Consider the following 23,426-nt stretch of genomic DNA (forward strand, 5'->3'; position numbering starts at 1 on the left):
ACTTCATCCCGCTGAACTTCAGCTTCGCTAGGTCTAGGTATCTGCTTATCTTCCCCGCGTAACCGTAAGGAAGTTTTACTCCTACGAGGCAGGTGAAAAACTGCTCGATCTCCTCCTGACTTAGAGTGAAGCACGCGGGAGGGTAGTCATTTCCGGTCTTCTTGGCCTTTTTGCCTTTGCGACGACTTTCCGTGTCCTGCTTCGCCTCATCATCATCATCATATATAGCGTGAAGCTCCTGCCTGATGCCCATTGATTTCAAGTCTGCCCTTGCTTTCGGCCCATCTTTGGTCCTCTCTGGCATGTTGAGCAGGGTACCAAGCAGACTCTCGCACACGTTCTTCGTGATATGCATGACATCAAGGCTGTGAGGCACACGGTGGATCTTCCAGTACGGCAAGTCCCAGAAAACAGACCTCGTTTTCCATACCTTCAGCAGCGGCTCTGGCGCCTTTCGCTTCTTTCCCGGCTCTGGCGCCTTTTGCTTCTTTCCCGGCAGTGGGCAGTCTTTCCAATTTTTCAACAGCTCGTCTATTTCCTCGCCGCTCCTCGTACGCGGGCGTCCTCGGGGTTCGGTTTCACCATCGAATAGATCCTTGCGTTTTCTCCACGGGTCATCGTCGCGAAGCCACCTTCGATGTCCCATGAACACGGTTTTCGAAGACCCGGGATCTCTATCTAGCTGGCGATACGTTGTGTCATCCATGCACCTGACGCATCCAGAAAATCCGTGGACCACCTGCCCTGCGAGATATCCGTAACCGAGATAGTCGTGCACCGTCGTGAGCAGCGCGGCTCTCATAGGGAAATATTCTTTCTCTGCGGCGTCCCACGTATTGGCTGGCGTTTTCCACAGCGTGTCTAGCTCCTCTTTCAGCAGCCCCAGATATAGATTGATGTCGTTCCCTGGTTGTTTCGGTCCTTCGATTAGCATACTCATGTGAATGTACTTCCTCTTCATGCACAACCAGGGGGGAAGGTTGTACATCCACACAAACACAGGCCAGGTGCTATGTGTGCTTCTCTGGCTGCCAAACGGATTGACTCCATCGGTGCTCGCGCCCAGCACGATGTTCCTTGGATCGTTCCCAAATTCTAGGTCTTCGAAGTTCAACGCTTGCCACTGGCTCGCATCCTTAGGGTGACTCAGCATCTTGTCTTTTTTATCTATCTCCGGATCATTTGCGTCATCTTCTCGCTTCTTCTCCTCCCTATCCGCGTGCCAACGCAGGAGCTTTGCTACCTTAGGGTCCGCGAAATACCGCTGCAGACGAGGAGTGATCGGAAAGTACCACACCACTTTTCGAGGAGCTTTCTTCCTCTTCTTGTATCGAGTGACGCCGCACACCGGACATATGGTAGACTCCGCGTGCTCGTCCCGATAAATGATGCAATTGTTCATGCACACATGGTATTTCACGTGCGGTAAATCCAGAGGACACACGATTTTCTTCGCCTCCTCCAAACTGGTCGGGCACTTGTTCCCCTTGGGAAGACGTTCGTGCCAGAATGACATGTTCTCGTCGAAGCATGCGTCGGTCATTTTGTGTTTTACCTTCATCTCCAGAGCCATGAGCGTTACTTTCAGGCGGGTATCCTCGGGCCTGCATCCTTCATACAATGGAGTAACCGCGTCTAACTCAAGTTGATCCATCTTGGCTTTCTCTCGGGCGGCAGCTCTTGCGTTATCCGTCTGCTTGAGAAGCAGCTCTTGAATATGAGGGTCCTGCACCCAGCCCATCGATGGTCCAGCGTCGTCTGCTCCGCCGGCATCATCATCTTCATGATCATGCCCGTCGTCTGCTCCGGCATCTTCCTCATCATCATGTCCTGCATCTTCTACATGATGACTGTGTACAGCATCACCGTCGTGATCATCTCCTGGGGATTCTTCGTCTTCTCGCCCGCCCGAGCCGCGGTGGTTGTCTTGCTGCCCTTCCTCATTTCTTGCCCGGCCCCCATGGACGACTTCGTAGTCATCTTCATCACCTTGCCACCGATAGCCATCCATGAAACCACGCAAGAGCAGGTGGTCCCGCACCTGCCAGGATTCCGGGTCCGCAATAAGGCTCTTCAGCTTGCATCTTCGACACGGACATCTTATCTCCGTCTCGTTCTTTTGAAGCATCTCGGCCTTCGCGGACCTCAAAAACCTATTCACGATGCCTTCGGTCATCATGCGGACCATGGTCGCCTGCGGGGTAGAGCAAAACGATATTTTAGAACCAAGAAAAAATTTGGCATGACTTTCCCTAAAAATAGGACCAAAAAGAATGCTTAATGCCAAAATTCTCGCCGAAACGGAAATGAATCAACATTCCGGCAAAATATTGGCAACTATCGCATTTCAAATACCGGTACACCTCCAAACACAAACACATATGCAACACCACAAACATATGCAACACCACGAACATACATAGATCTAGCTAGGCCATAAAAAGTGCATGTGCACATTGTTGTAGGGAGAACAACATAAATATAGCTTCCCCCCTTACTTACCTATCAAAACAAGGTAATTTAACCACTTAAATTGAATGAATCTATGGTGGAAATGAGGTGAAAAAGAGGAGGCACCCGAGACAAGGAGGAGGTGGAGAGAATGAAGTGGGGAGAAAGTGAGTGTGGGTAGGAGAGGCTGTCCAAAATATCTTGTTGCTGCCCACTTACTAATGGCGCACCAACTCTAGATGCGCCATTAGTAATCCAGGTTACTAATGGCGCACCTTCTGGTGGTGCGCCATTAGTATGTTTGGACAGGCGCACTAGTTAAAAAAAACCTTTTATACTAATGGCGCACCCTGGGCCAGGTGCGCCATTACTAGTTACAACTAGTAATGGCGCACCGTGGGCAGGATGCGCCATTAGTATGTTTGGACAGGCGCACTAGTTAAAAAAATTTGATACTAATGGCGCACCCTGGGCCAGGTGCGCCATTAGTAGTTTCAACTACTAATGGCGCACTGTCTCTGGATGCGCCATTAGTATGTTTGGACAGGCGCACTAGTTAAAAAAAAATTGATACTAATGGCGCACCCTGGGCCTGGTGCGCCATTAGTAGTTTCAACTACTAATGGCGCACTGTGTCTGGATGCGCCATTAGTATGTTTGGACAGGCGCACTAGTTAAAAAAAATTTTGATACTAATGGCGCACCCTGGGCCAGGTGCGCCATTAGTAGTTTCAACTCTAATGGCGTATCAGAAGGTGGTGCGCCATTAGTATATACTAATGGCGCACGGCTTGTCTGGTGCGCCATTAGTGTCAATCCCATCTATAGCCCTTTTTCTAGTAGTGTTTAGTTCTTATCAGAAAGTGGAAATAGGTACTTTTGGCAATCATGAGCATCCTCTACTTATAGCAATATCTAATGCATCATCAGTACAAAGCTTGATTTGGCAATAGGTGGAATCGGCAGTCATTTGCATGCTTTAATTTTGTGAAGCTATAATCATGCTGAGTTATACACTAAACATAATCATGCCAAGCTATAACTACCATAGTCATAGTAGTAGAGTTCCTAGCATGCATCACCGTACGGCAGAATAACACAGCAAACATAACATAGACCACCGTACGATACTTGAGTTGCTAAGGCCTTGTACAATGCAAGGTGCTTAGGGGAGTTGCTTATAGAAATAAACCAGGCTTTTCTTAAGCACAGGTGCTTATTTGTACAGGGTAGACGCATAACTAGGCGTCTCTCCTGTAGAAATAGGCACCGGTGCTTCAGAAAAACCCTATTTATTTTTCTAAGCACCACCCTAAGCATCTAGCATTGTACAAGTCTTAACATGCATCACCAAAATAGTATTAACAACTTGGAACACTAAACCAGAGTAGCAGCAAACTCTTAAGACGACAGATCAACCACCGCACAGCATAGGTTCAGACACACCATAGGACATCAGTTTTAGAGTCGAACAACAAAGAAACATAGATAACATAAGAGGACACGGCGGTCCTGGGGCAGCAGCAGCACTCTAGCAGCACATCACTTCTCTCCCTTCTTCAATGGAGGTTGTAGGGCTCATTGACTTTGACAATCTCGAGGAAGCGTGCGTAGGCCGCATGTTTAGCCAGAGTACTGGCCTTATGCTTCATACCATGTCCATTGCCAGTGCTGATGGCATGCTGAATCATGCCATCTATGCCGCCACCGATCACCTTGCAACAGAAAGGGCACCCAATCTTGCCAAAGAAACGGTACTTGATCTTGCCAGCAATTAGATGCCTCAGGGTGTAGCGGCTCTTGCTGTGCCTGCTGTCCATGCCGTAGTCCACGTCGTCGTCATCCTCCTGTGAATTAGTGAATTAGTACACATAGAAGAACTCAGCTAATCTATTATGGTACATTGCCTTAATTACAATGTTTTGAAAGTACACATGTGTAACATGGCAACTATCTATTTGCTAGAAATAAGGCGTATGTGCACATACATAATTGAGCCAAAGAAATTGACATGCATAAATATGGACGGTGGAATAGTTGCATTTATAGATTAGTGCACAAGTAGTACATAATTAACACATGAAAGACTTCATGAACTGGCTTGGTTTAATGATATTTGATACTTGTTACAGGTGTAATTCTGATTGGAATCAGAAAAATGGCTTCATTATACTCCTCCATGTTTCACACAAGGGGGGTTTGTTCTATCTACTGGAATGAAGAAACCATTATTCTTTCTGACAGCGGCAATACTGCTTCTCCAATATTGTTAGACCCTGATAAGTTTCAGAAGGAAATTGGTAAAGGAGCTATGGGGTGTCTCACTGCTCATATTGATGAGAGATGTGGCTGTGATCATCTAGATAATATACTGGGGAAAATTGGCTACATGAAATGTTTTGATTTTTTGGTATCCAGTGGATATGTAGTGTCAGCCCATAATTATTAAGGGAGCAATCACTTCCTTTGCAAAATGGAAATCTGTACAGAATTTGCAAATGGATCATCTATGAACATGTGTGCAAACTGATCATCTATGAACATGTGTGCAAATTAATTCATCTACATAAACTAAAATGAATCAGGAACTGCAGCATTTTGTCACTGTCCTGGGGAAGCCAATGGAGAATCCTGCCATATATCCATTGTTTAACCCAAATGGACAATCCTACATACGTACAACTAGCACGCCCAAATGAATTTGATGCTCATCTAGTTAACAAGAAAAACCTCAATGCCATGAAAAAAACAGAGTATCTGCTGGAATCAGATTTAAAAATCCAGATCCAACATGAAGATCTATGCTAAATCCCTACAATCCTACATATGTACAACTAGCACGCCCAAGTGAAATTGATGCTCATCTAGTTAACAAGAAAAACCCCAATGTCATGAAAAAACAGAGTACTACCTCAGATAGCTCATCGATGGCATCCTCGTCGAAGTCGCTGCCCTTCCTGCAATCTACGTCGAACTCCTTTATGGCGTTCTCCTCGTAGAGCTCTTCGATTTCGTCATGCACCTTGCGCTTAAGCCTTCTCATCTCCTCCTCCTCCAGATCTTCCCCGACCTTGTGCTCGCCGACGGGTGCCTCGACGGCTGCGATGGCAGCGGGAGCAGGCACAACGGTCGCTGCACCGCCAGCTTTCACCGCTACGGCGGACTCAGCCGCTCCACCCACGGCTGCAGCCACGGCAGCAGACTGCTCTGCTCCGATGGTTGCCTCCGGCTCGTCCGCCGCATCTTCACGCCCGCGTTTCATCGTCGGTCGAAGACGGGAGGAGGGAGGCGTAGGAAGGGAGGAGGGTGGTGAGGAAGGAGGAGAGGGTGGTGAGGTGGTGAGGAAGGAAGAGAGGGTGGTTAGGTTCGGGAGAGGACGAGGGTTTTCTACCTGATTTGGGGAAGAAATGCACTGCTCCTGCCTCTTGGAGTTACCGAGAAGCCGCGGGTGCCAATTTGACTTGACACACCCACCCGGCCGTCCCCATTCCACGTGGGGACGTGGCGGTCGTGCACGCGGTCGTGCACCTACTGCGGTTTGCCATCAATTGCTATCGGTCTCACAAGTGGGTCCCCTTGTCATCCACACAACCGCGCCACCACATGTACCACATTTTTCTTTCTCCCCGTCTCGACCACTCCACATCTTTCTTTCTCCCCTTCTCGACCAGCGCCGCCGCCGCCATCTCCCGACGACCCCTCTCTTCGCTGCCGGTGCGCGGCCGCCGCCAACTCCGGCAAGTACGTGAGATCTCCCCTCTTCTTCCCTTCCCCAACCGCGTCTCCCTACGGAGGCGGATCTGAGCCGATTGGTTTGGACTGAAACTTAGTTTTTGGATTGGATCTTGATTTGGTTTCTATGGTTTGAGACCGAATCAATCAATTAGTTTGAGCCGCCACTTCCACCTACTACTGCTTCATCTGATCTAGCAGCACATCACTCTCGAGCTTTGACGCCATGTCTGATCTAGATTCATGACGTGCCCTCGCATATGGCTTTGTCCACGGTTTGAACCTTTGGATTCAATCCAAAAGTTGAAAACGGTTTGGACTGGGTTGGATGACGAGCATGTATAGTTCGGTTTGGTCTAGATTCTAAATGAAAATATCTGGATTGGTTTGGTTTTGATGTGTGCCGTGGATTGGACTGGTTTTAGTTTGGATGCCGAACTATTCCTAGGTTTAGATGAGACGGGCATTTCCATTGTCATTGGCATTTCTTTATTACGTAGATGATAGTAAATAGATTGATTGGCCATTGCCAGTATAGGTTATCACTATGATTTATTATATGTATGATCTTTGTATTGTACTATGTACAATTCAACTTAGAGTTCAACATGTTCTGTGTAGAATGGAGGAAACACCATGTGGACGCTGCAACTCACGGTGCCGGACTAGCCTTTCTACTGCCACGCTGTTTGGCATCTACTTCCAGCCTTCTTTTGTTGTTGCAGCGGTAACAATTTATATGAACCTTCTGACAGTACATTCTTTTTTTTGCTATTTCCACTAATGTATTGTGTCTGTTATTTGTTTTTATCTTACACAGATCGTACCATGCAATGTGAGATTGGCATTCAATGAGCTCATCGGAGACACCATGACCTTCGACGCTCTTGGGGGCCCATACACTATGCAGGTCGAGAAGGGGCGAAAGATAACCCAGATAGGAGGAGATGATTGGGATCGTTTCATCGCCCGCATGCGTCTTAGTGGGGGTGAATTGATCAGCTCCTCCTTCAGAAGAGATAGGCCCAGGATTTCTGTTATCTATCTAAATTTGATTCCGGATAGTGGGGATGAAGTTCATGAGGAGGAAGATGGTGCTGATTCAGATGATGACGTTTTAGATGATGATGAGAACCCACTTGTTGAATACCTGTATGCCCAAGGACTCAGACTGGGCGACGAGGAAATCGGCAACCTCTGGGACATGCTTCCGCTACGTGAAGACTACCTAGGGAAGCCATTCGTGACCCGCCTCACAAGGACGAATGTTAAACGGCATATCATGGTATGTTACTTAGTGTGGTAATTACATGATATGCATGCTTAGTTAGTGTAGTAGTTCATATGATATGCATGTTGTAGTACTGTGATGAGAGGCCTAGTTTAGAATTCATTTAGTGAAGAATTTTATGACATGCATGTAGTGTAGTAATATGCGATGATATGCTTAGTGTACGCAGTAATCTAATGATATGCCTAATTACTGTAGTAATTTGATGCTTGGCGTATAGTGTAGTGATGTGATGATATATATGCTCAGTGTTGAATCCAATGATATATGTGTCTTGAAGTGTATGCTTTGTTGATAATTGCACGTGACATGATCATATATCATGTCAACTGTTTTCAGAAATTACCTAAGAGGTTACTTGATAGTTGTGGCATCGACCCGGACGAAGAAGGCATGGCTGCTGGACTACGCCTTACCAGAATGGGCTCCATCACCAGCTGTGCCTATGCAGTGGACACGGATGGTCGCACTGTCTTGAGCAGGGCAGGGTGGAAGAAGTTCCTTCGTGCCAAGAATCTTCGGGTAGGACAGGCCATCCTACTCAGTGTTGCGAACACCCGTCGCCATGACTTGAGGATGATGATCACCATCCACCTCATTTAGAACTGGGGTGGGCCATGTATCAATGTGAAATGAACTTGTTATGTTAGCTCTTGTTTGCGAGTACTTGTCGTGTATTACAGGACCTATATCTACTCATATCTAGGTACTATTGCTTGTGATGGATTGCAACTATTATTAACTGGTAACTAATGCTCTACTAGCTATGATTATTCCACTGTGTGATGTTTTATAGGCTGTAGTGTGACATGGTAACTGTTATATATGGTAGAGGCTGGTCTCTAAGACCTTGTACAATGCAAGGTTCTTAGGGATGTGCTTAGAAAAATAAAGCGGTTTTTTCTGTATGGATTTCTAAGGTTTTTGCAACGATAAAATGCTTAAAACACTTCTGACATGTTGTGATGTTTTCAGTAATTAATGGTCTACTCGCTGGGATTATTCCACTGTGTGATGTTTTGTACGTGCCAGGTTGTAGTATGAAATGCTAACTGTTCTATATGGTAGTGGCTGGTCTCTAATTGGACCGACATGTTGAACTAGTATCAATGGTAGAGGCGTTTCGTTGTGCGCCACATCCAACAATTCACATAATTAATTATCCAAAGATTAAGGTATCAAACCCTTGGTCATACAAAGCAACATTTCGTTCCTAAAAATTAAGGTACTTCCACATTCAAACTAACTAATACTACAAATTCGAAGGAACTACTTAATACATTAACAGCACATAGGGAAGTAGCCCTGGTCCAACGGCTTGAGAAAGGACGAACAAAAGCTGAAAGAAGAAGGATCAGCCAGTAGCAGCACCATCAGCCTCCCAGCCTCACAACTTCAGCCAGCCTGGTGAACTCCAGGTTTTTTCCTGCAAAACACACATGGGATGTTGGAGGCAAGAAAATAAATTTGCCAGGGGTCTTGTCATGGCATCTAATCGCACGGAATGCTAGTACAAATGATGGAGAACAAAACATCCAACATGAGCAAATTCATAGGAGTTCTAGATCCATGGATACCATCAAGAAAAAATGTTCAGTTTTAATTCAGACACAAGACTTGGTGAAAACATGCATATTCATATCAGCAACATTGATATGGCATCTTTGCAAGCTTGGGTCAGTGACTTGTCTTGTGTTTCATGGCATGACAATAATTTTAACAATAAATAGACATGAAATTGACCCAAACTCAGGTACAAAGTTAGGCCATATGATGCATGGATTAATTCACAAATAAATGACAAAATGCCAACTTTGTATAGAATTTGCAGTACTGAAATATTTCAGTGTGTACCGGTGTGTACTGAAACTGCAGTACTGAAATAATTCAGTGTGCATCGGTGTGTACTGAAATTGTAGTAACGAAATATTTCATTGCCTACCGGTGTGTACCGAAATATTTCAGTGTCTACCACTACAACATTACAGATTTTGCCTAGGGCAGTACCGAAATATTTCAGTGCCTACCGCTGTGTACCAAAATATTTCAGTGTCCACCAGTACAACATTACAAATTTTGCCTAGGGCAGTACCGAAATATTTCAGTGCCTACCGGTGTGTACCAAAATATTTCAGTGTCCACCACTACAACATTACAAATTTTGCCTAGGGCAGTACCGAAATATTTCAGTGCCTATCGGTGTGTACCGAAATATTTCAGTGTCTACCACTAGAACATTACTAATTTTTCCTAGGGTTCATATGATGCCTAGGGTTCACATACATCATAATCATCCTCCAAATCCATGTACTCAAATATTCATGCAATTCATTGAGATTAAAATGCCATATAGCATTCCCTCTCTGAGCTATTACGATCAGTATCACCACGATGTAAGCACGAGCAGTAGGAAGATGAGGAGTGGGGAAGCTTACTCTAAACATAGCTACCGCCGCCGTTCAGACGAGGAGAGCGGCGAGGGAAGCGTGGAGAACGGCGGGGAAGCGAGGTCGCGACCACTGTCCTCCTCATCTTGTGCTTCGGAGTCTCCGATGACTTGGTTGGAGGCTGCACAATCTGCAACGGCACCTCGTGCACGGTGGGTTCCTGATCTAGTGGATGCTCTACCCTGGATCTGAACGCCCACCACCTCCGTCTGGTCCACTTGCTGGACGAATTGGCCTGCTCCATCGCCCAGAGGAGGATCTCGATCTTGTGAATCGGTTGTGCGGGCGGGGGGCAAAGCTTTGCCCTCTCCTTCTTTGTCAAATTCTTGAGAGTGGCCATTGCCGTTCAGCTCATCTGCCTTGTGTTGTCAAACCAAGAACGGATCTCCCTCAACCTGGCCAACTTGACCTGGTCGCCGCCGGCGATCTGCATGAAGTCGGTGTTCTCGCCGCCGGCCATCAGCTCGATCTGCCGATTCTTGCTTCGATGGAAGAGGGGGTGGGGGTGGGTGGGGGGGGTTGCCTGAGTGGAGAGAAGTTGCAGCGGCGAGAAGGAGGAGATGACTGCGATGGACTTGGAGGAGAGGGCGGAGATGGCCGTCGATGAGTAATTGTGGAAGGTGTAGCACCATGGCGGCGGTTTTGCATTCGACGAGAGGGGCGGCGCGTGCAAATTTTCCTAGGACTAAACTGCCCCTATATTAAAACGCGTCCCCACCTTGTCACGAGTACCGGCCCCACTCGTTTTAGTACTTTCGCGTACTTTCATCGGAGTACTACCCAGTACTTTGTATTTGTCTGCCGTTAGATCGACATCAACGAACGGTTCTAAAAAAAGCCCAACCACTCTAAAACTTGTAAAAAAGTTTAACTACCTAAAATGCCCTTAATTTCTCAATATACTACCAGAAATCTACTGTAGTATTGCCTCATCTGGACCCTCCAATCACATAAAATGAACGGTCCAAATATATTTGATGCACCGTAAAAGGTCTTCAGTTATCGTAATTCCCCCTTTTTCTTTTTAGCAACATTCCTCAATTGTTTCTCTTTGGCATTTTTTTTTTTTGCGAATGCTTTGGCGTTTTGTTATAGTACACACCACACGCAATAAGTAATATTGACTGGTAGATATGACATGATATCTACAAGGACAACGGCAACATCAGTATGGTCTAAGCCATCACATGGCAGAAACCGTGAGTTTTCTTATCAGTCATCCCACACAAACTTGAAAACTCAATGAATATAATAGAGGGAACTCTTTCTATGCATTGTAACTCCTGTCAAAGCACATGATTTAGTTGGCGAGCTAGAAGAGGGATGCCACGGAGTAACTTAGTGCACGTACAGTTCAGAAGTGTACTGCAACCTCAATGTGTGTGCTGATATAGGTAGTCATGGGTCTAGTTGGAAGAGGAAACAATAAGTCCCTATATTTTCGACAACACCAATTATCATAGGTTGTAAGACTTATCATTGATAAACTATTTGTAGAAATATCCGTTCACTAGGCCATTTGGTCTAGTGGTATGATTCTTGCTTTTGGTGAGTTCAATTCTTGGAATGCCCCATTTTTATTGGCAATAGTCTTAATTATTATTATTTTCAACGCATATTATTTTGTGAGATCATTTTGTGATTTTTTACGGTACACACCACCGGCATCAATCAACATTAACTAGTAGACATGAAATGATATCCGCAAGGATAACCACAGCGTCAATCTAGTCTAAGCCGCGGGTTTTCTGTCTGGTCATCTCAATTGGACAACTTAGCGAATTTTGAGGAAGCTGTTTCTGCGCATTGGAACCACGGTCGAAGCTCATGATGGTTGGTCTGGTCACAAGGCAAAATTGATAAATTTGACCACAGAGCGAAAGTATTTCACAAACTAAACTGTTTTTGAAAATATTTCACACCGCTGACCCTTTTATGCAGCGCCTGACAGCAAGGCGCTGCACTCTACCGTGCAACTCCTTACAACTAGGCGCTGCACAGTGCAGTGCTGCACGGGTGTGGCGCCTGAGTGTTAGGCGCTGCACAGTAGAGTGCAGCGTCTTGCTGTCAGGCGCTGCACATTAAGGATCAGCTGGGTGAAATATTTTCACAAGTAGTTTAGTTTGTGAAATAGTTTCGCCCTGAGGTTAAATTTATGCCTTTTGCCTGGTCACAAAGGTCACAAGAGGGATGCGACATGACAACCAGGAGCAAGTACAATTTGGAAATGTACTCTGGCAACGCGTGTGCTAGCATACGAAGTCATGGGCAACTTGGTAAACGAATATTCTCTCATCTCCAAAGTTCTTATCATTATTCGTTTAAAGATTCGCAAAGACTCCCTAAGAGCACCCAATGCAAAATTACACGACTAGGTGAGGGAGATAGGTGCAACGGGGCGTTCCCTCGGATACTGATTGTATGCACAGAAGATGGAAGAATTGCCCTAGGTACATCGGTGATTCGCATGATCCAACCAGAACATGTGGATGTGGTAGAGTTGCTCTTAGGACAGACACCTTGGTGGTAGCTGCCCATGTTTTGCAGGAATTCTTGTTAATTAGCAGGTAATAGAACATTGGTACGTATAAGGGCATTTGGTCTAGTGGTATGATTCTCGCTTTGGGTGCGAGAGGTCCCGAGTTCGATTCTCGGAATGCCCCATTTTTTTCTTTTTTCTTTTTTTTGCCCGCGTTGCCGCGTCAGGAGCAGTGCGTGGCGCGCGTGCTCGGCGAGGAAATTGGATGGAATCTTGTGCGAGCGCTACGCCAGTAATAAGCGATCCGCCCGGTGCTTGGGAGTTGGGAGCTTGGGGAAGTGGATCACGTGGCGGTGGCACGATCCCGAACGCGCGGAGCATCCCCTCACCTGCAACACTCTGCGATCGATCGGCGAGCACGCACAGAAAAGAAAACGCAACTCGCGCACACGGATGAGCTGTGGACACATGCACGCGCGAGCCACGAGGTGAATTTTCTGCCGCCCCCCGCCTCGTCTCGCGCCGCTCTGCAGATCGAATCGAGATAACGTGATCGTGAGTGATGCCAGCTCGCCAAGTCACAGCTCACAGGGCGTCCATGTCAATGATCCAGAGCGCGAGCGGGCGCGACGTACGGGCGAGCCGCGCCTCGTTAAATAACGGCCGCTCTGTACTTGGCTCCTTCGCCTCGCCGAGTCACATTTGCCACATCGGGGGAAGGTAGGAGCTCGGCGGGAGACCAGCAAGATGTTCCGAGCGATGCAGGCCGTGCTCAGGTACGATGCGCTACGAGCGACGCCGAGTCGATCTGGTAGCACAAATATGCTCTGTGGTAATGGTCGCTGCCTGCATTATGATCATGCTGTGTGTGTTGCAGGGGGGAGAGCCGTAGTGCTGCGTCGGCGGCGGCGGCTGGCTTCGTCGGTCAGTGTGGCTACTCCACGGCCCCCAGCTCCCAGAGGTTGGCTGGTAAGGTGGCCGTGATCACCGGCGCCGCTAGCGGCATCGGCAAGGCGACCGCGGCGGAGTTCGTCAGGAACGGCGCCAAGGTCGTGCTCGCCGACGTGCAGGACGACCTGGGCCGCGCCCTGGCGGCCGAGCTCGGCGCAGACTCCGCGTCCTACACCCGCTGCGACGTCACCGACGAGGCGCAGGTTGCCGCGGTGGTGGACCTCGCCGTGGCCCGCCACGGCAAGCTGGACATCATGCTCAACAACGCCGGCATCGTGGGCTCCCTGGCGCGGCCCGAGCTGGGCGCGCTCGACCTCGCCGACTTCGACGCCGTCATGGCGATCAACACCCGGGGCGTCATGGCCGGGGTGAAGCACGCGGCCCGCGTCATGGCGCCGCGCCGCGCGGGCAGCATCATCTGCACGGCCAGCATCGCCGGCGTGCTGGGCCAGCTGACGCCGCACCCGTACAGCGTCTCCAAGTTCGCGGTGGTGGGGCTCGTGCGCTCCGTGGCGGGGGAGCTGGCGCGCTCGGGCGTGCGCGTCAACGCCATCTCGCCCAACTACATCCTGACGCCGCTGGTGAAGCGCATCCTGGAGGAGTGGTACCCGGAGGCGAGCGGCGAGGAGCATCGGCGGATCGTGGAGGGCGACATCAACGAGATGGAAGGGGTGGTGCTGGAGGTGGAGGACATCGCCAAGGCGGCGCTGTACCTGGCGTCCGACGACTCCAAGTACGTCAACGGCCACAACCTCGTCGTTGACGGCGGGTTCACGGTGGGGAAGGCACCCAACATGCCGGCACCGGCGGCACAGTGAAGGGACACAATCAGAGTCTACCGGAACAAATCTGTTTATTTCTTCTTTTTTTTGCGGGTGAAATCTGTTTATTTCTTCAGCATTGCCAAAGAAAACCTTCGTTCAAAAACTGAAATATGTCCACATACATCTGTTTCAGCGACGACTAATGAAACGGAGGGAATATGTTTCAACGGGCATTGGACGTTGCCTTTTTTTATTTTGCGAGGGAATTGGGCGTTGACTTATGAAACACACCCCTAGGGCTCCACGCAATCAACACACCCCACCACAGTGTTTAGAGATGTGCTTGGAAAACTAAATCGAAATAAGCACATTGTCTTGTAGATGAACACAGCTATATATCGCACAGAGCGCAGTAGAACAAGAAGGCGCGTTGCCGCACCCGTCCATCTCTACAAAAGATCAATTAGAAATATTTGAACAAAAAATGAATAACAGAAGCATCTGATAAATTTAAATTGTTCGATTGCAATCCACTTGTAGGGCATGTTAGTATCAAGTTAGAGCTGACCACTCAGATAAACGCTTTCGCATTACATTTCCTTTTATCATATTCATGAAAAAAAGATAGGAAATGTGCGCACAAAAAAAGATGGGAAAATGGATGGAAGAAACATCATTTCATTTTGGTTTCTTGTACTTCGGTTTGATAACGAAAGTCCACCATTTACAGCACATGCAGGAAACATCTTCAGTAGGGGGAAATACTTTATCCAAACATGAATAATTTGTGGAGCAATCGCTTCTTGTATCATGAATTTTAAAAATGTTCCTGAATTTAAAAATGGTTGCAAATTCAAATAAAATTCTTGAATTTTTAAAGATGGCTCTGAATCACAAGTTTCAAAAGCCCTTCATGAATTTTTAGAATATTCATGAGTTCAAAATAATTTCAAAAATTTGGAAAAAATTTGAAAAAATTAAGATTCTCATGAATTCACATTTTTTTGTGAACTTCAAATTTTTCATGATTTTTTTTTAAAATCTGTGAACTTAAAATATGTTTGCGAATTCAGAAAATGTTTGCATATGTTAAAAAACAATAGGTAAATTGAAAAAAATTATGGTAACTCAAAATTATTCCCGACTTCAATTTTTTTGAAGTTGGAAAATATTTATGAAATAAAAATGCACTATAATTTTAAATATTTACGAAATTGAAAAAATATTCCCTGGATTTCACAAATGTTATGTATTTTAAAATGTTCCTAAATTTTAAAAATTAACTTAAAAGGAAAATGGAAATAAAGAAAATAAGACAAATAAAAACGAAAAAAATAAAAATTATAAAATAAAGAAAACCGAAAAGCAATTAAAAATAGAAAAAAAAGCTATCTAAAACCGGCTGGAAGGAAGCTTCCGAAAAAACCAGATTGAGAAGCTTGCTGTAACCGACTAAAACCTTCTTCCAGTTGTTTCCTCTGTTAATGGGCTGAGCAAGCAACAACGTTTGTGAGCTAATAAGTGGATTTGGACACCCAAATGCAAATGGAAAAAAGAGCTATGACCAGCTACACATGCCCATGACTAGACAACCACGAAGGACATAGCTCATCGGAGGAATATGCCAACAACGGATATTTGCACGATATGCAGATCCAAGGGGGTGTTAGAGTTGTATTTTATATATATACGTGTACATGTTGTATACCCATTGTATTTTCTTATTATACAAGTTGATCTAGTCAATATAAAGAGATGCCATCCGGTTGGGGCTAACCACGGCAAATAATTCCTTTTGACTTGGTATACAGAGCGGGTCGATCCGACCTAGGGTTTCGCTCACGCGCTTCCGCCGCCGCCATCTCTTTTCCTAGCTGCCGCCGCCTACACGCCGCCGACGCAGCACCTCGATGCGATGGGTGACACCGCCGCCGCGTTGCAGCTTGCCCTCTCCACTTCGAGCACCTCGTCCCAGTCCTCCGCACCATCCATCCCCGCCGGCGCCATCATCTCCGCCCCTACCGGCCAGAACCTCAACACCATCACGGTGCGTCTAGATCACCGAAGATGCAGGTCGTCCCCAACATCGCCGGCCAGGGCTGGTACGGCTTCCTGGATGGCTCCTATGGAGTCCCTCCGGCCACGATCACCGAAGGAGACGATGCCAAGGCCGTGACCAAGCCCAATCCGGAGTACGCCTTGTGGTTCTACACGGATCAGCGTGTTCTCAGCATCCTCGTCGGCTCCATGACGGAGGAGATCCTCGGCCATGTCATCGGCCGCACCACCGCGTCCTCTGTGTGGGCGTACCTCGAGTCCATGTTCTCGGCGCAGAACAGGGCCGGGGTGCGCCAGATGCGGCGTCAACTCTCGCCGCTGAAGAAGAACGACCTCACCGCTGCCGCCTACTTTCACAAGATGAGGGGTTTCGCGGACGCCATGGCCCAGGTGGGGTCGCCTCTCTTCGATGCTGAGGTGATCGACTACATCGTCGTCGGTCTCGGGCCTCAGTACGAGTCCCTCCAGCACTCTCTCACGGTGTTGGCAGCCACCGGCGCTGACAACCTTAGCCTGTCGGATTTATACTCCATGCTCCTCTCCTGCGAATCCCTCAAGGAGCAGAACGCCTTCGCCCCCGAGTTCTCCACCTCCGCTAATGCCGTGGCATGGCAAGGCGACGACCGTGGAGGGAGGCGCATCTTCGCCGACACCACCAACGACGGCCGCGGCGGGGGTCGTCCTACTGGCTCCCAGGGAGGCGGCCAGCAGGCCTCCCGCGGTAACAACCGCCCCAACCAAGGGGGCGGTGGTGGTGGCAACGGCGGAGGAGGAGGACAGGGCAACGGCGGTGGCAGGCGCAACAACCGGCGCGAGCGCCCCCGCTGTCAAGTTTGCCGGTACTGGGGGCATGAGGCTCTCCAGTGCAAACAACGCTACAACCACGCGTTTCAGTACGACGAAAATCGTGCTGGCAATTCTGCCTCTTCCCAACCTGCCCCCAGTCAACCTTGGCTCTTCGACACCGGCGCCACAGATCATCTCACCAACGACATGAGCCGGATGAACATCCAGGAGCGCTACAACGGAACAGACCAAGTGCAAGTCGCCAACGGTGCAGGTTTGTCTATTACACATGTTGGTCACTCTCGTTTACCTAGTTCATCCGCCCCAATTGAACTCAAAAATATTTTTCTTGTTCCTGATCTTAGCACTAATTTGCTCTCCGTTTATCGTCTTGTTTCTGACAATAAAATCTTTGTTGAATTTCATAAATTCTTTTTTATGTCAAGGACAAGTTCACGAAGAAAATTCTTCTTCGCGGTAGGAGTCGTGGCGGCCTCTACCCTCTTCCGTTCAGTCGCGCCGTCACCTCTGGAAGTCATGCGTCTTCTGGCATTAGGCTTACTACCGAGCAGTGGCATCGGCGTCTTGCTCATATTTCAAATAAAATAGTTCATACCATTGTTAGCTCCAATAAATTGTTGTGCTCTCCAAACAATGAGTCCTCTGTGTGTGATGCTTGTCAGCGTGCTAAGAGTCACCAGTTACCATATAATTATTCTACTCGTGTTTCTACATCACCACTTGAGCTTATTCATACCGATGTTTGGGGGCCTGCTTTGCCATCTTCCGGGGGTTTCAAGTACTATGTCAGCTTCATTGATGACTATAGTCGTTACTACTGGATATACTTGATCAAGCATAAATCTGATGTTGAGAGCATTTTTTACACTTTTCAAAACCATGTTGAGCGTCTCTTGAATCCTAAGGTTCGTTCTGTTCAGTCAGACTGGGGTGGTGAGTATCACCGTCTCCATGCTTATTTTCAGCGCACCGGCATTGCTCATCGTGTGTCTTGTCCACATACCTCCCAACAGAATGGTATAGCTGAACGCAAGCACCGTCATCTCGTTGAGACGGGTCTAGCCCTCCTCGCACACTCCTCCCTGCCTCTTCGGTTTTGGGATGAGGCATTTCTTACTGCTTGCTATCTCATCAATAGGATGCCTACGCCTGTTATCAACAATGCCACACCCGTGTTTCGCCTCCTCAACATGCTTCCTGAGTATTCTTTTCTCCACACTTTTGGTTGTGCGTGTTGGCCTAGTTTGCGTAAGTACAATTCATGTAAACTCGAGTTTCACTCTAGGATGTGTGTGTTTCTTGGTTATAGTCCCATGCATAAAGGCTACAAGTGCCTTGATCGCTCCACTGGTCGTATTTACATCTCCCGTGACGTCGTGTTCGACGAGACGGTGTTTCCCTATGCCACTCCCGGTGCCATTGTTGATGTATCCCAACTCCTTCCCGTGTTGTTTCCGTCAGATGAGCCAGTTACTCAGAGTACCGACACGCGTAATTATGACATTACTGTCACATCCTAGCTAGTTCATGCATTAGAGTGTTGCATCATGTTTACTTTTCCAGAAAATTGAAATGGGGATGACAGAACCCCCAGCACCCCCCTAAAACAACTAGGGTTTACTAAAATCATTTTCAATGAACCTGAAATGCCCTTCTAAAAAGTCCACCCTTTTTGTCTTGGGTTAGAACCTTTGACAAAATGGGTTCACAATTTTCTAGGTCATCATAAGATCATTGAATTAAATCATATGTAACTTGCATTTGGGCATTGAAATGCTAGTAAATATTTTAAATGTCCAAATAATCCCAAACTGAAATGTTCCATGTTGGATATGTTCCATACAGTGAGCATGTGCAGTTTGGTGATTTTTGGAAATGCCTAAGTATTTTTAGAAATGCCACAAACTTGCAGAAATAAAAGAAAACAAACTTACCTGGCCGCAACCCACCAGCCGGCCCACCTGGCGGCCCAGCACTGTGCTGGCCCATGCCAGCCAGCTGCTTCTTCCCCGCCAGGCAGGCAGGGAGGTGACGCCGGCGTGCGCGAGCTCGCCACGGTGCCACCTGCTTGCCGCCCGCGCCCCTGGACACCTGGGCAAGCTCCACGTCGCCGCCCCGACCCCACAGACACCTCACACGCCCCCTGCCTCTCTCCCTCGCCCTCTCCTCACCATGGCCGACGCTGCCGCGCCCGCGCCACCGTAGTTCTCGCAGCCATCGTCGTCCTCGCGCCGCCCCGTCGTGTCCCTGAGCTTCGCCGCCGTCCGCTACGCCGAGCTAGCCGAGCCCCGAGCGCTCGCACGCTCTGCACCACCTCCTTCGACCTCGTCTTCACCGAACACCGCCGGAGATCCCCTTCGCCGTCACCGCCGCATCAGCTCGTCCCCGACCTCGTCGTCTGCTCCGCCGTGAGCTCAGCCACCTCCCCATCCTCTCCGTTCTCTCTCTCGAGCACCGTACCGACTGCATGGAGCTTCACCGCACGTGCCGCCGCCGAGCTCGTCGCCGACGATGCTCCGGCCACCCACCGGCCACACCACCATGTCCAACACACTCACCGCATCCCCAGGAGCCCGTAGCACCACTCCACGCGCCTCGCCGTGCCCCCTAACGACGAGCCAGCAGCCGCACAGGTCATCGCCGGCGTCGTTTCCGGCGACACCGAGCCCAACCGCCACCACCACTCGACGCGGCTCACTCCTAGCTACTCGTAGATGGTCTCCGCCGCCCATTTGGTCGCCGGAGCACGAAACCCGCACCGCACCGCCGCGTCTGGCCTCGCCGGCGGCTAAACGCCAGCGAGTTGACCCCGCTGACCGTTGACCGGGTGGGCCTAGTTTGACCCCCCTGGGTCTATGACAGGTGGGGCCCGCCCTGCTAATTAACCCAGGTTTAGCGCTAACTAAATTTAGTTAGTTTAACTAACTACTGACAGACGGGACCCACTGGTCAGTTTGACCTGGACCGGCTCCGTTGACCGCTGACGTCACCATGACGCACTGCTGACGCAATAAGTATTTTCTGGATTTATTTTTATATAGGAAATTCCAGAAAATACTACAAACTTCAAAAATTCATAGAAATTAATCTGTAACTCCAAATCCAAAGATTTATATATGAATTTTGATCAGAAAAATTCAATCTTTCCATCTGTACTGGTTTTATGCATGTCAGAACACTTTAACCTTGCTGTTAAGATGAAACAAGTTAATGCACTAATATCACCTCTTAATTTGGGTTAGCATTTGAATCCTTGATTCAAATGAACTCAAACCAATCTGTTCTAAGTTGCATAGCCAAAACACCCTCATTTTGCCATGTCATTGCATGCATCATATTGTTGCATATTGCCTTGTGATGATTGTGTTTCGATGTGTTCTTCGTGGTAGGTTCTGCCTCCGAGGATATTCACGAGTATCCAACTGAAGGGCAGTATCCCACTACCACTCTGTCAGGCAAGCAACCCCATTGATCATTTCGATACAAACCCATCTTCTCGCTTCTGCTCTCGTTTACTGCATTAAGACAACGTGTTTCAAACTGCTATGTGTTGCGGTAGTTGAACCCACTTCCTCTGCATGACCTGTCATTGCCACAGTAACTAGATGAAAAGCACTAGCATGTGTAGGAGTTGATTGAGCCATGTTTGTGTTTCCTACCATGCTATGCCTGCTAGTCTTAGAGTCGTGTCAGGTCTGGCTCATCGGGGTGATGAACTAGAGTGAATGGTTGTGTCGGTAATGAGAGTGAAGTGTTGAACATGGTTTGGTAAAGGTATCGATGAGAGGCCATGTAGGAGTACATGGTGGGTTGTTTCATTGAGGCTGTCCTTAAGAACTAAGATATGTATACGTGATTTAAGATTCAGCTACTACCACACATTGGGCCCTGAAATATGACTCCGCTCGACTTACTGACCCCTCTCGTCCTCTGTCCAGGAGTTGCAAGTAGTTTCTGGTGTTTGTAGTTACTGGAGGCCGTGCGCAACGCTGACCTTAGGGGTGGGTTGTGATGCGGTAGGCTCGTGGCCCGGTGTACCGAGTCGCCCGTTTGGTGTCTCGGGAACCCTGCACACATCGTTTGGGGCCGTTGAGGACACCCCGGCCGGATTTCCTTGCGGATGGAATCCGAATAGGCGATAAACCTGGACTAGAGACTTGTGTGGTTAGTCAGGTCGTGGTCTACACCCACGTCGGCTTTCGCTTGAAGTCTGCCGAGCACATGTCGTGTGCAGACGCTAAGTGGTGGAAACATGTGTGACGAAGTACACCCCTGCAGGGTATAAAACTATTCGAATAGACGCGTCCGCGGTAAAGGACTACTTGGTCGCTTATGCAGTTCATAGACAAGTTAATGGTTACTACTAAAAGACTCAAGATAAGTGTGAGTACCGCGGATGGCTCTCTCGTAGGATGACGAGGGAGGATCCACGATGGAGTATTGTGATGGTGATTAGTGGACTCGTGTGCGAAAACTATTTTACAAGTGGTGTCTCGTAGGATAACTTAGCCAAGAGTCAAAGTTGGCTTGCTGCAATAACTCCACTACCTTCTTGAGAATGTGCATATATAGTAGGATCTGTTGTAAGACTTGCTGAGTACCTTTGTACTCATGTTGCTTTAATTACTGCTTTCAGACGACAACATCGCCCCCTCCGATGGGTTCTATGTAGATCTCGACGTTGACGAGTGACTTGCCACCCAGGTGGTGATCTGAGCTTGTGAAGGGCCCTATGTAGATAGACAGGCTCCGTCAAGCCTTCTTTCTTTCTAGTTGTCTGTACTCAGACAAGTTTGTTTTCGCATGTGCTTGTATGTTTGTATGACTTGAGTGTCGGGTCATGTGACCCTATCTGTATGAACATGTTATGTATGGCTCTCCGGAGCCTTTAAATAAAGTACTTTGAGTTGTAGAGTTTTGTTGTGATGCCATGTTGTATTTACACATATCGAGCATATTGTGTGTATGATTGAAATGCTTGGTATGTGTGGGATCCAACAGTCTAGTTGTTTATCCTTGGCAGCCTCTCTTATGGGAAATGTAGTCTAGTGCTTCCATGAGCCATAGTAGTCCGCTACAGCCTGGTTCACCGGAGTCCTGCTAGCCCAGCACTACTGCTCCGGAACACTTGACTGGTCGGCATGTGTTTCACTTCGTTCCTGTGTCTGTCCCTTCGGGGAAATGTCACGCGGTGACATCCGGAGTCCTGCCTAGCCTGCTACAACCCAGGTTCCCGGAGTCATGTTAGCCCAGTGCTACATCCCGGATTCACACGCTGCTGACCGACATGCTCGATGTTGATTCATGTATGCCTGTCCCCGTAAGTTAGTGCTGCTTTGGGTTCACGACTAGCCATGTCGGCCCGGGTTCTCTGTCATATGGATGCTAGCGACACTATCATATACGTGAGCCAAAAGGCGCAAACGGTCCCGGGCCATGGTAAGGCGACACCCGTGGGAATACCGTGCGTGAGGCCGCAAAGTGATATGAGGTGTTACAGGCTAGATCGGTGTGACTTAGAATCGGGGTCCTGACAATTACCTTGTTACCGGCTAATACACCTGGTGTTGTTGTTAGTTCTCCTGTGCAGGTCCCCGCGACGTCCACTTCGCCGCTCGATGTCCCTGCTCCATCAGCGCCACCGCCTCTGCATGTCTCGGGCGGCGCGCCTGGACCCGACTCTCATGCAGGCACGCCCCGCTCGCTCGGGCCGGCCTCTCCTCTGCATGCCTCGAGCAGCATGCCAGGGGCCCGCTTGCATGCAGGCACGCAGGTTGCTCCCGGATCAGCACCGCCTCTGCATGGCTCAGCTGGCACGCCTGGGCCCAGCTCGCATGCAGGCACACCCCGCTCACCTGGGTCAGCTTCTCGTGCCGACCCCGCCCAGGCCGATTCGCCGGTCCCGGTCGTCGACCACGGCCCGCGGTCTCGCTCTCCGTCACCAGCACGGTCATCAGCCTCGCCGGCTCCTGACGGGGCTTCTTCGCCTGGCCTGTCTCCGGCCCATGACGAGGCCGCTTCCTCGCCCTCGTCGACGTCTTCTACACCACCAGCGTTGCCGCCTCCAGCTCCTCCCGCTGCTGAACCGACACGGATCATCGTTACGCGACGGCGCAATGATATTTCTCGTCCCAAGGTGTATCGGGATGGCACGGTTCGATATGATCCCTATCGTCGCCGGGCGTTTATGGTGGAGCCTGCATCTCATCGTACTGCTCTCTCTGAGCCAGCTTGGCGTGCTGCTATGGAGGCTGAGTTCGAAGCACTTCAGGCTAACAAAACGTGGATATTGGTACCCCGTCCACCTGGCACTAACATTGTTGGCAGCAAGTGGATCTTCAAAACAAAGTTCCGTCCCGATGGTTCTGTTGATAAATACAAGGCGCGCTTGTGGCTCGAGGCTTCACACAGCAGTACGATATCGATTATCATGATACTTTCAGTCC

At 48.7% G+C, this 23,426-nt stretch overlaps 1 protein-coding gene and 1 non-coding gene across 2 annotated transcripts; both read left to right on the plus strand.

Annotated features, from left to right (window-relative positions):
* Nucleotides 1-12,512: 12,512 nt before the first annotated feature.
* Nucleotides 12,513-12,584, plus strand: TRNAP-UGG (transfer RNA proline (anticodon UGG)). Its single transcript has one exon. It is a non-coding gene; the product is annotated as a tRNA-Pro (tRNA).
* A 310-nt stretch (nt 12,585-12,894) lies between these two features.
* LOC123048807 (momilactone A synthase) lies at nt 12,895-14,340 on the plus strand. The gene is made up of 2 exons (XM_044471837.1): nt 12,895-13,176; nt 13,278-14,340. Exons 1-2 carry the CDS (start codon nt 13,148-13,150, stop codon nt 14,167-14,169), a joined length of 921 nt encoding a protein of 306 aa, XP_044327772.1. The 5' UTR covers nt 12,895-13,147; the 3' UTR covers nt 14,170-14,340.
* Nucleotides 14,341-23,426: the final 9,086 nt, after the last annotated feature.

This window comes from Triticum aestivum, chromosome 2D (genome assembly GCF_018294505.1).
Source record: "Triticum aestivum cultivar Chinese Spring chromosome 2D, IWGSC CS RefSeq v2.1, whole genome shotgun sequence".
Classification (NCBI taxonomy): Eukaryota; Viridiplantae; Streptophyta; class Magnoliopsida; order Poales; family Poaceae; genus Triticum; species Triticum aestivum.

Excerpts from the sequence above, each read along its gene's own strand:
- LOC123048807 (XM_044471837.1), top strand. The coding sequence starts at position 13,148 with ATGTTCCGAGCGATGCAGGCCGTGCTCAG. Across the intron at positions 13,177-13,277 it reads GCGATGCAGGCCGTGCTCAG|GGGGGAGAGCCGTAGTGCTG; the intron begins GTACGATGCGCT and ends TGTGTGTTGCAG.